The sequence below is a fragment of the Lepidochelys kempii genome, chromosome 19 (genome assembly GCF_965140285.1).
Source record: "Lepidochelys kempii isolate rLepKem1 chromosome 19, rLepKem1.hap1, whole genome shotgun sequence".
Classification (NCBI taxonomy): domain Eukaryota; kingdom Metazoa; phylum Chordata; order Testudines; family Cheloniidae; genus Lepidochelys; species Lepidochelys kempii.
Window position 1 is genome coordinate 7,515,469 of NC_136398.1, and position 12,074 is coordinate 7,527,542.

General features: G+C 45.5%; 1 protein-coding gene across 9 annotated transcripts in view; it reads left to right on the plus strand.

The window, feature by feature from the left end:
• The window catches only part of MACF1 (microtubule actin crosslinking factor 1), a 257,658-nt gene that overhangs the window by 179,355 nt on the left and 66,229 nt on the right, over positions 1–12,074 (plus strand). For all 9 annotated transcript variants that reach the window (XM_073317698.2, XM_073317700.2, XM_073317701.2 and 6 more), the window contains 2 exons: positions 683–1,178; positions 1,807–3,278. In XM_073317698.2, coding sequence (XP_073173799.2) covers positions 683–1,178; positions 1,807–3,278 — 1,968 coding nt within the window. The remainder of the gene's footprint in view (positions 1–682; positions 1,179–1,806; positions 3,279–12,074) is intronic.

The window sequence follows — 12,074 nt, forward strand, 5'->3', positions numbered from 1 at the left end:
TCATGTAGACAAGCCCTTGTCTGAAACTCATTTCTTTTGTAGCAGAAATGTCCTGCACACACCACATTGCACAACAGCACTGGTCTAACACCTCTTCTCACAGAGATGTCAGAAGAGGTTGGGTGTGGCTAGTACTCCGCCTAACTGAAACTGATGTGATTTTTTGATCCCTGTTCTGTGCACAGGGTTCCAGTATTGGCTCCTTTGTTTAAAAAAAAAAAAAAAAATTCCACTCTCTACAAAGACCTATGTTAATACTATGCAGGACCTGTTAATGCTGCATGAGAGCCTTCCTATCTACCTCCTCCCTACCCTCTCATTACAAATCAGATTGCTGACATGTCTGTAACCAGCCAAACCACAAAATATAATATATTAATCAGGATATTTTATCTCCTGGTGTCACTGGTTTACATTGTGTTGAACACCAATAGGACAAATAAGGGAGAGAAGCGAAATACTTTATGGATGTAATCACAGATGCTTCCAAATTTTTTTAAGCTGAAATGGTATCATAAACAGATCTTTGCAGTCTACTGGTAGTCCTGTCCCAGGGATTTCCTGGTTTGTTTCCAGTGATTCTGTGGATAGTTTAAAGCTCCTGGAGCTTGGTTTTGTTTTGACGATGTGTATTCGGTGCTGTCACTCTTAAACAAACACTTATATGTTATTTCTGTTCCAGTTTATGCTGAAAGAATTTGAAGCTCGCAGACAGCAGCAGGAACAGCTGAACCAGGCAGCTCAGGGGATACTAATCAGCCCTGGAGATGATTCTCCATCATCAAACCAGGTGCGGGAGGAGCTCCAAGGCGTGAATCAGAAATGGGCCGAGTTAACTGAAAGACTCAACTCCCGTTCCAGTCAGATTGACCAAGCCATTGTCAAGAGTACCCAATACCAAGAGCTGCTGCAGGACTTGTCTGAGAAGGTAAAGGCAGTTGGGCAGCGATTCAGCAGCCAATCTGCCGTCAGCACCCAGCCAGATGCCGTGAAGCAGCAGCTGGAGGAAACGAGTGAGATTCGGTCTGACCTGGGGCAGTTGGAAGAGGAGATCATGGAGGCTCAGACTCTGTGTGATGAGCTGTCTGTTCTGATTGGGGAGCAGTACCTCAAGGATGAGCTGAGAAAGCGCCTGGAGACGGTGGCTCTCCCGCTCAAAGGCTTGGAAGACCTCGCAGGTGAGATGCCATGAAACACCTGATTGTGGAGTTCACCTTCTCTGCCTCCTGTTTAACAAAGGGTTACGCGGTACTGTGTTTTTAAGAATAATGAGGAAGGGATCTTCCATGATTTTTAAATTTGAAAACCATTATGGAAAGGGCCTAGTTAGAAGTGCTTTGTGCACTGCCAAGCATGCGGTATGGCTTTGATTCCCACACGATGCCACCAAGGGCTGGAGGTTGAGCAGAGGGGTTACCTGTTCATTACAAGGGTAGGGCTCATTTCGCCCTTCAGCACCCTATGCACTCTGATTTTAAGAGTCTGACAAGAATCTGGCCCCAATCTCCTGTCTGAGAAGAGGGAAGAGGAGAGTGGGCATCTGAGGGGCATCTTCGCTCCCCAGGTGGTTTGCATATAGAGGCCTCGTAGCCCAAAAACCCTCTCCATTGTGTTTACTGTCTCCTAACTCTGTTCTGAAGTTGTTCATGACCTGACGAGCGAAAGGTGCTGACGTGCAAGGGGAGGAATTCGTTTCAGTTAGTCAGAATGCAGCTTGCGCATTCGAGATTTTTTTTAAAAAACAATTTCACCTAGTTTATTAGATTCCAGCTTAATTGTTACATTCTAATCTTATTTCCATTTCAGCCGACCGGATGAATCGACTGCAGACTGCGCTCGCAAGCTCCCAGCAGTTCCAGCACATGTTTGACGAGCTTAGGACCTGGCTGGATGACAAACTGTGCCAGCAAGCCCAGAGCCGGCCTATTTCTGCTAAACTGGAGAGGCTGCAGTGTCAAATCCAGGAGCAAGAAGAGTTCCAGAAGAGTCTCAACCAGCATAGTGGCTCCTATGAGATGATTGTGGCTGAGGGAGAGTCTCTGCTTCTCTCGGTTCAGCCTGGGGAGGAGAAGACTGCCCTGCAAAGCCAGCTGATCGGCCTCAAAACACATTGGGATGAGCTCAGCAAACAGGTCACAGATAGAAACTCCAGACTCAAGGACTGTTTGCAGAAGGCCCAGAAATACCAGCGGCACATGGAAGACCTCCTTCCTTGGGTTGAGGACTGCAGGGCGAAGATGTCGGAGTTGGAAGTAACTCTGGACCCTGTGCAGTTGGAGGCAGGCCTTCTGAGGTCAAAGGCTATGCTCAGTGATGTGGAGAAGCGCCGCTCCCTTCTGGAGATGCTGAACAGTGCAGCTGACATCTTGATAGATGCTTGTCAGACTGATGAGGATGAGGTTCGGGATGAGAAAGCCGGAATCAATCAGAAGATGGATGCCATTACAGAAGAGCTGCAAGCCAAGACTGGGTCCACTGAAGAACTGTCGCAAAGGCTAAAGGAGTTCCAAGAAAACTTTAAGAACATTGAGAAGAAGCTGGAAGGGGCAAAGCATCAGCTAGAAATCTATGATGCTCTAGGACCTCAAGCCTGCAGCAATAAGAACTTGGAGAAGTTGAGGGCTCAGCAAGAAGTGCTCCAGGCCCTGGAGCCGCAGGTGGATTATCTGAAGAACTTCACACAAGGCCTGGTGGAAGATGCTCCAGATGGGTCTGACTGCTCCCAGCTCTTACGGCAAGCCGAGGATTCCCAGCAGGACTTTAAAATAGTGAAACAAAGAGTAAATGAATGCTGTTCGCTGATGGAGACCAAGCTTGAAGGAATCGGCCAGTTTAATAACCATGTCCGGGAGATGTTCTCTCAACTGGCAGATCTAGATGATGAACTTGATAGCATGGGTGCCATCGGGAGAGACATTGACAGCCTCCAGTCTCAAGCCGAGGATGTTCGTACATTCCTGGGCAGACTTCAGGGGCTGAAGTCAGACATTGAAGCTTCTGAAGAGGAGTGCAGGCACATGCTGGAGGATGAAGGAAGCCCTGACTTGTTAGGGCTGAAACGTGAACTGGAGACTCTAAATAAACAGTGCAGCAAGCTGACGGAAAGGGGCAAAAATCGCCAAGAGCAAGTAGAAACGACACTCTCTCGAGTCGAGGACTTTTATGACAAACTGAAGGAGCTGAATCACATGGCCAGTGCAGCGGAGGAGAATGAGGCGCTGCAGTGGATTGTAGGGACTGAAGTGGAAACCATCAGACAGCAGCTGGCAGATTTCAAGGTGAGCGCTCCTGATGCGGGTTGTTTTAAGTGGCATTTGCTGGTTAAAGGTTCATCTGCAATTTGACCTGATCTCTTGTGCTATTCTGAAGCAGTGCATTCCTTGCAGAATTCATATAACTTTATCGCTGAAATGCCGCCAGAGACCTTGGTGCTGTTTGAGACAGAGATGGTCTCTGCCATTTAAGAGTTGACTACCTGGAAGGAAGAGTTGATAACTCTCATGGTCAGGTTTGAAAAGCTTGTTCCTTGTCTCCCCCACCCGCGACTCCCCATAGTGCACACAATATTAGTCTATCAGAACTTCTCTTGGCTTTTTCGGTACAGTATTTTTCAGGGAAGAGGGGTGTTTTGGCTCCTTGACTTTATTTGAATCATGATTTTCAGCATCTCCTGAGATGTCCAGTGCAGATCCATCAGTGTATCTGCTAAGTGGGCCTGTCTGTCCAACCCCAGAATCCCAGCTGTCTTTCAGGAACCTTGGACTCTGATGCCTCATTCCAGTTTCTGGGTTTTGGATAAAATGATAGATAGTATTAAACTATTACATCTGGCGGGGGCATGTCATTCCCTTTGTCTTATCAGTTTTTTGCTAAAGGATTTTCACATTGCCAGTGGAGAAACGCTGGAGCCCATCAAGGTATGTGTGCAAAACTTTTAACTGAGCCCAAAGAGCGAAGGTTTTCAAGGTGTTTAAATTGTATGTAGTATTATGGTGTCAGGCCATGCTCTTACACTACAGTAATTACGTTAGTACTGCTTAGAGATTCTGAGATGCTGTGAAACCTCCATTACTGGGGCACTCCACTGCTAGTGATTGGTCTGATTTGCATCTTGCTGCTCGGAGACTAGCAATAAGAGGGCGAGCCATTTACTTTTCATCACACAGCTAATTGATCCCATTCAGATAGTTAATACCTCGGATACACCATTGCAGTATCATGGTCCTCTCAACCCCCTAACCCTTGTCTACATGAGAACGTTTTCCAGTATAACCTGAGGTGTGAACTTAAACCAATCTAGTTATGCTGGTATAACCCTTGTGTGGACACTTTTATTCCAGGGTAAGAGTGGCTTTTTGGTTTATGGCACTTGGGAAAGGGTTTAAGCTAAAACTAAGAGAGCTACATGTATCCTGGAAATGAATGTCCATAAGGCAGGTTAGACCCGGTAAAACTGTACCTGTGTAACTGGTAAAACTTTCCTAGAGAGAAGACACTTTCAAGCCTAATTTTATGGTTTGCCTCTCAGGAAAAAGAGATGTCCCATGTGTCAGCCTGGACACTGAATGATATCACAGGCATAAATAGTGACCATCTTGTTCTAGGTCATTAAACGTGCACCGACTGGAGTGAGTAATGACGCATCCTGGCTTGTCCAGCCTTAATGGGAATTAGGAAGAGAGGATCAGGTTGTCCAGAGCAAGCTTTTAGGAAAATGTGTCATAAATTGTCCGTTCACATTGCAGTGTTGAGTGTCCTTTCTCCCGCAAGGCTTTACAGAACTTGGCAGGGGCGTTGAGAGAGCGCGCACCCTGCCCTGTGATCCAATCCATGTGAACTGAGCAGAAAGAAATGAACCTGGAAGCCTGCCCCATGGCTGATCTGTAAAACAGCACAGACAATCAAGCTGAAGTCATGAATGTTCCCTTCAGAGAGAGAGAGAGAGAGTGGTGTAGCCAAACTAGAAACTTCTACAGCACTAGCAAACCTTTTGAAAGTTCATGGCTTGCTGATGTTGTTGTGATTTGGAGCCAGACTTTGCAGTGGGGGAAGGGTGATCTACAGGTCCAGCTTTTGCTGAGCTCATGGGAAGCTAAAACAATGAAAGGAAAGAATCTGAGTGTGTCAGCCACATTTACACCCTAGAGGGTCAGGGAAGGGAAATCTCTTTGGGCCCTGTTCTCAAGACCAAGTAACAATATTTTGGTTCATTTCCATGGGTCAAGAGTTTAGTTCCTGAGCTGAAATGCAATGTGAAGTGCATGGCAGATTTATCTGCACTCACACCCAGAGCTTCGTGGTGGGATCCCGCATCATTATGCTGCCACAGCTTCTAACAAACGGAAAGCAGTGAGTTTTGGTCTGACTGCAGGGGCATCTGTTCTCTTAGAGGTGCTCTGGTGGAAGCCAGAAAAGAGTGTGTGCAAGTTGGGAAACTTTTTTTTTTTTTTTTTTGGTGCTTAAAACTGGCTGCGATCTTTCAATGCACAGTATCAAAACAGTGTCTCACCACTGGATTGGAGATCAGAGAGGTGCACAGTGTGTGGCCTAGGGGCTAGAGGCAGCCTTTAGCATCATGAAATAATGCCTCCAGATGGCTCCTCCTCGGAACTGTATGTAGAGAACAAAGCTGATCGCTTACAGGATTTGATGGCTGGGGCACCAAGAAGCCCTTTTTATTTATCTGTCCAGAAGACACAAGTATAACTAGATACGATGTCTTAATGCACTAATTTTACGAACAACTATGTAAATCATCTGCCTGTGGTCTCCAGGGCTAGAGTGGTTTGCATAAGGAAAAAGAGATATTGGACTTTCAGAGACTACGTACAGGTGATTCAAATGAACCTGGCACTTCCCAAGGTTTTTTTTCCCCAACAAACACCCACCAAACCTGTTCAAAAAGAGAACTAGCTGCAAAAAACCTTCTAATACTGCTGTTTCCCAGTCCCCACGCTCCTTGTCCATTTTGTTCTGTCCCTTGCCAGTTTCACACCACAAGCTCAGGCACAGGAGTTAGAAGAGATGGGTCTGAGTGCAACATTTCCAGATTATTTTAAATCCAGTGAAGAAGCTGAAAAGCGCCTGCCAGATCTTGACCGAAGAAATTGCTGTTTACAGCAGGAGTGTTTTTGGGGGGGTGAGGGAGGGAGACTGGAATAGAGGACTGAAGGCACCAAAGGTCATCTTTGTGCATATATCCCAACTTTCTGAATTATTCATGCCACTAGCATCCTTTGATGGTAGATGCAAACAGGCCGCCTTTCTTTTAAAGAAGAAAGTGGAGACTCGGGGTATGTCTACTCTGCGGCCGGAGACGTAATTTCCAGCTTGAAGGGATGGTTGCTCTGATCAAGCCAGCATGCTAAAGTTAGAAGTGTAGCCATGGTGGCAGAACGGGCTAGCTGCTGGTGCGTGTGCCTAGGGTTTCAGATGGGAGTGTCCTTGGGGCAGCTAGCCAGTCGTGCCACCACTTCGACGCCCTGTTTTTAGGCTCCAGCTCAATCAGAGCTAGTGCAGATATGTCTGCTTGAGCTGGAAATGACACCATCCAGCTTCAGTGAAGACCTACCCTTAGCTTAGAGAATTGTGTCTTCAGGTCTATGGTGTAACGAGTCTGTGAGCATATGGACACCGCTGATCCATCTGGAATATCATTATAACTATATCGCGTCTAGCACATGAGCGTGATGGAAGTTTGTGGCCTTCTTGTAAAGAGCAAACATCAGCCCTGTCTAAAAGGTTTGAGCACAGCATTAGGAACACAGTGTATGATTCTGCTTTAGAGAAAGACAGACCTGCTTGGCAGAGTCACGCACCAGCCTCATGTGGAGTCCATTTTCTTCATTACGAAGAGACTTTGCAACCTATTTAATATCCTTTCTGCATTCCAGTTCCACCTGCGTGAAACTGATGGGTTGCACTCTTTCGACAGGAAGATTGACAGGAAACATCCGCCAATGGCAGCTGCTCATATGAGCTTTCAGTTATTGGCATATTTCCTTGGCTCTTTCTGCTGTCAGCTCGGTTTTCTCAGATGAAATTTTCCATAGTATTAATGCTAACGATTGAATTCAAACAAGCTCCAGTTAAGACGTCAATAAACAGAACAGCTAATCCAGCTAAGCTTTAACAAGCAGCAGACTCTTCGGGGCGAGTCTTTCCAGACTTGCACACTGGAGATGCAGGAAACATACTGAACAGGTAATGGGTTTTTATTTGTGCTCTCTCAGGCACCAGCAGTCCAAAACTGAGAGGATCCTGAATTGCAAACTTTCCACCCAGAAACTAGGCAAGAGACCAATGTGCTTAGATTAAAGAAGCTGAAAGCTACATTATTTGATGCAAAAAACCCTAATCTTTAGAGTAAGACTGCAAATGAAGGGGACATAGACCTATTGTTATTTTGTAGTATTGCGGTGGTGTCTGAGAGCCCCAGCAGTGGGCCAGGATTCCACTGTGCTAGGCGCCGTACAAACACAGAACAAAAAGATGGTCCCTGCCTCAAAGAGCTTGCAATCTAGAATCCCTCTTTAAAATATCTTCCGAAGAAGATGGATGAGCCCCCAGTCCAATCTAAGCCAGCAATTTCATCTGCTCTATAGATCTCCAAAATACATCACATAATGCACCTTGCCTAAGTGATTTAGACACTTCCCTAGTGGTTAGAGCTGGGAACTGTGAGTTGGGAGACCTGGATCCTGGTTTTGGTTTTGCCATTTGACTCATTGTGTGATCTTGGGCAAGTCATGTAATCTCTCTGCTCCCTAGTTTCCTCGTCTGCAAAGCAGAAAAAGGTACTTGACAAAGTACGTTGAGGTCTTTACACAAAAGTTGTTACATGAATTAAAGGTCTTTTCTCCTTTCTACAAAATAATGTTGTTGTTGTTGCTCTTCATCTGTATTATCCTAACACCTGGGAGCCCTAGTCACCTTTCCCTTGGCCTTTCCTAAACAACATTTCAGAGTTTTTGCATATTGAGAGAATCGCAATTTCTTCTCATGGAAAGATTAGATCAAAAATTTGGCAGACTCCCTTTTTTTTCAAAGTTGTGCTGAGGAGCAGCCTTCAAAATTAAGTCTGGGAGAGTCCGAAGATCTGTATTATTTTAATGGGAAACAGAAAGCATCTAAATTGCTGATGCTATAATCGAAAGTAAACTGATTGCCTTAGTATTCAAGGTGCTTTTCCAACTGGCTTAAAGAGAGGCGTATATGGATGACGAGACTGGTATTAGGCTAATTCAACAGACTTAAACAAGGGGAACCACGTAAAGAGGCATATAGCTAGGAGATGTGTTACAGCTGAACCACCTTCCCATTCTGCACTCCAAGGGCAGTGAATATTAGAACCCCCCATCCCCAGTATGGCTAAAGACCTTATTTTGTCCAGCATCTTCTTGAAAATGTCCAGAACAATAAGAAAGGAACACATACAAGCCAGGCGCTGTTTCGATTGTTACAAAACCAAAGACTTTATCCATACTCTTTCATGTGCCCAAGAATTGAAATTCCTGGCCGGAACCTAACATGGTGGGAAAAGCTCCGTACTAGTTACTGCTAATTTCCCCGTCTCACCCATGAGGACAAAGGTCTCTAGATTGATCCATGGTCGTTTGAATGAGATTGGGCAGTGGGTCAGGTGACTGAGACAAAGGATTAGTTACAGAGAATCCCATGTTGGCAAACCATGTCGTCCAAGGCCAGACTGACTGGACCCTGGCCTCCAAGAAGACCCGTTAAAGATGGTCATCACTTCTTCCAAGGAGTTGTCATCTATCCCTCTGCCAGAGAAATATGTTTGGGGAGGAAAGGGGCTGAAAAATCTCTGCTATATGATGGTTTAAACATATTGACTGAATCAGTGACTTCAAACCAGCAAAGGTCAGCTGCAGCAAAGGACTTTCCACCTCTACATTCCTCCCCTTTCTTAGTTTATTGAGAAATTATAGCGGAGAAGGAGGAATTCTCAGACTGGAGTGCCAGCCTGCCATGATCAGTCCCCATAAAGGCCTAGTGAGCACCAGAGGAATTCAGCTCTGAGGGGGAAAAGCAAAGGAAAAAGAGCCAAAAATGACATGCTGCCATTGGTGCTTGCCACTTGTCAATCCTGGCAAGAGTGCAGCCCTTGAGTTCTGAATTGGTGGCGCATTAGGGGTGGGACTTCTGCCACCTATTTTCAAATTTTGTAGATAAAATTATAATAATCAAACCATATTTTAAGGTAAATCTAAACACTGTTGTGCAAATCCCTAAAAACGTTCTCTATGGCTTTTGTCCTCATGTAATAAATCCTTGTGATGGGTTATTTGAAACCAGAGTTTCCCAATGTACTGTATTCTTTAACTTACGCAATACTTACTTTTCAGGCCAATAATGATTTTGAGCTTGAGCATGTGAGAGACCGAGAGAAATCCCTAGACAGAAATAACTTAAGCAACACCTTGAATTTATTTTACAGAGCAGGGGCTCACAGATCCTTCTTGCCTCTGGCACCCTCTCTGGCTGTAAAAACCCCAGAAGAATTCATGATGCACTCAGAGGGAGTGAATAAAACCATTCTAGTCACCTTTTCATTCAGAGGCTGCTCTTTCTAATACCTCCGCCTTGCCCTTTGCAAAATATTTACCAAATCTGACATTGTAACACATCAAGGAACCCCCCCCCCCCCGCCCCCACCAAAATACTCCACAAAACCTTCTTTTGGTGAAAAGAGTGGTTGTTTTCTTTGTATTATTCTCTCAACTTTTTGGGAGGGTGACTGATTCCATGACACTGTCAACAGTACCACTGTTTATAAGAATATTTTGCACTTTTATACTACTTTCCATTTTCCAAGTGCAATACACACATTTACTAGCTCTTGTGACACCCCCAGGAGTGAATAAGTAGGAATAGCTCCCTTACTTCCCCCCAACCCCCTCATTTTAAAATCCAGGTAGCAGAGCCACATAGAGGTTAAGTGAATTCTCCAGCAAGCATGCCTGAATTCTAACCTGCGTCTGTTTTCTAGCCCTGTGCTTGGTGCCATAGACCAGAGGTTCTCAATCTGTGGCACTGGTGGCATGAGAGCCACGACCAAGCGGTATGTAGATTGGATTAAAGTGCAGTATTGGAGGAGGAATCTATTCTAACCACACCGATTAGAATTGGGAAGGTGACCTACCTAGAACTTTCTGAGTTTTAGATGTGGTACGGCAGGTCTTCGTTTGAGGACCGCTGCCCAAGACGGTGCTGTTTTAGAGAGAGAGGAGACTCGTGCAAGTTTAGGAATTTGGATTTTGGCACCCAAAGGAGTTAGCATTTACTGTAGATCAAGGCCATGTCAACACTACGGAGCCTTTGCTGGTCTAGCCCCTAGACGTAAGCCAGATTTCTGCTGGCATAGCTACATCACCTCTCCAGATGACATTAGCTATGCCAGCAGAATTACTCTTCTGATGTAACAGTTGTGCCTACACTCCGGGGGGGGTGGGGGGGGGTGCCAACATAGCTATGTCAGCTGTGGGTTTGATTTTTTTTCCACACTCCTACCCGACAGCTTTGCTGACAAAACTTTATAGTGTAGTCCATGCCCAAGACACCTGTCTGAAAGCTGCAGGTAAAAGTCACTATGATGCTTTCTAGATGTCTTAGAACCAGTACTGCACTATGTGGCTAGGAAGAATAAGTGCAACACGGAAGACCGTCTCCAAAAAAGTAGCTCACTCTGTCTCCAGCTGGGGTCACATAAGGGTTAAAGCATGCCACTGTCAAAATAGAAATGTGTGAAAGGGTGACCATTTTGAATAGAAAGGCCCTGTTGCATACCTGACTGCACCAACATGGCATCAGGTGCATATAAATGCAAAGGGAAGCCATGCTTGGAAGAGGGAGGGGAAACACTCGTCACCCAGTAAAGTTGCTGTTACGGTGAACAGAGTGAAAGGGACTAGATGGATGGAGTTGATTGATTGTAAGTACCGTTCAGTAACAGTGTAAAATAGCATTTCAGTGACACGGCCTACTGAAAGATTGAATCTTGGTGTTTCCTCACACCTATTGCCCATTCTACTATTGATTATTACCTTTATTGAATACCTGTTCACGGAAGCATGCAGAAGAGGGGTCGCCAACTCACAAGGATGACGTCTTGCACTCTTCCTTCACCCCTTAAGTATTAGCAGCAGGATTTGCTCTCTAGTTCTTTGAGCTGGTTTTAGCACCTATCTCCAGGATGGTTTACACCTGTGCACTGGAAAGGAAAATCTACACCCCTTTCAGGATTGCAGGTCGGAACCCGAGAACAGAAATGAGTTTGTTAGATGATGAGTCAAAATATTTATGCAACGTACTGTGACTATTATTTTGAGGTAGCCTGTTAGCAGCAACGCCCCAATATATGAACGTGCTTCTGTGCTTTGAAGATACCATCTCCAGAGCCCAACCTCAGAGCCTCCTTCTGAGCTAGTCTCTGAGCGGTTTTGATGGTGGTTCAGCACCTGATCATTTGCTGGAGCCCCAACATAACTTCGGGCTCAAGTTGTAGCGTGCCTGGCTGGTCGGTGGCTTTGAGATGTGGGTGGAAGGGGGGAGGTAAACTTCCTGTATGAATGTCCCATCAGAATGCAGTGTCTTTAATGGAACAGGGAGGGGACAATCTGTCTCTTGTTCTCCTGCCTTGGCTGATCTCACGGTCCAGCTGGTGGTATTTTTAACCCTTATGTGACCCCAAAGGAATGCACGTGGCTCCTTACTGTCGTATTTCTCCAAGCAGCTGGATGGGAATGGGGTGGGAGGGAAGCAATGCTTTCTCCTTGTTGAACACTTTCCAGACCTGCTTAAAGCGTTGCTGGCTAGTATTTTGAGCACCAGCAACACAAGCAAAAATGCCTCCTCTTTCACAGCTGTTAAATCATCTTAAAGGCACAACGTCCCTGTTGAGGGGAAGTGATATTAGACTGAGGAACAAGAAAACTAGGAAGAAAGCTCAGATAAGCATCGTGCATTGCATGTTGTAGGCTTCAACATGAAAGGTAAGAGCTGATGGTTACAAATCTACAGTAATCTTTATGAGGGGAGTAAGATCAGCCCTG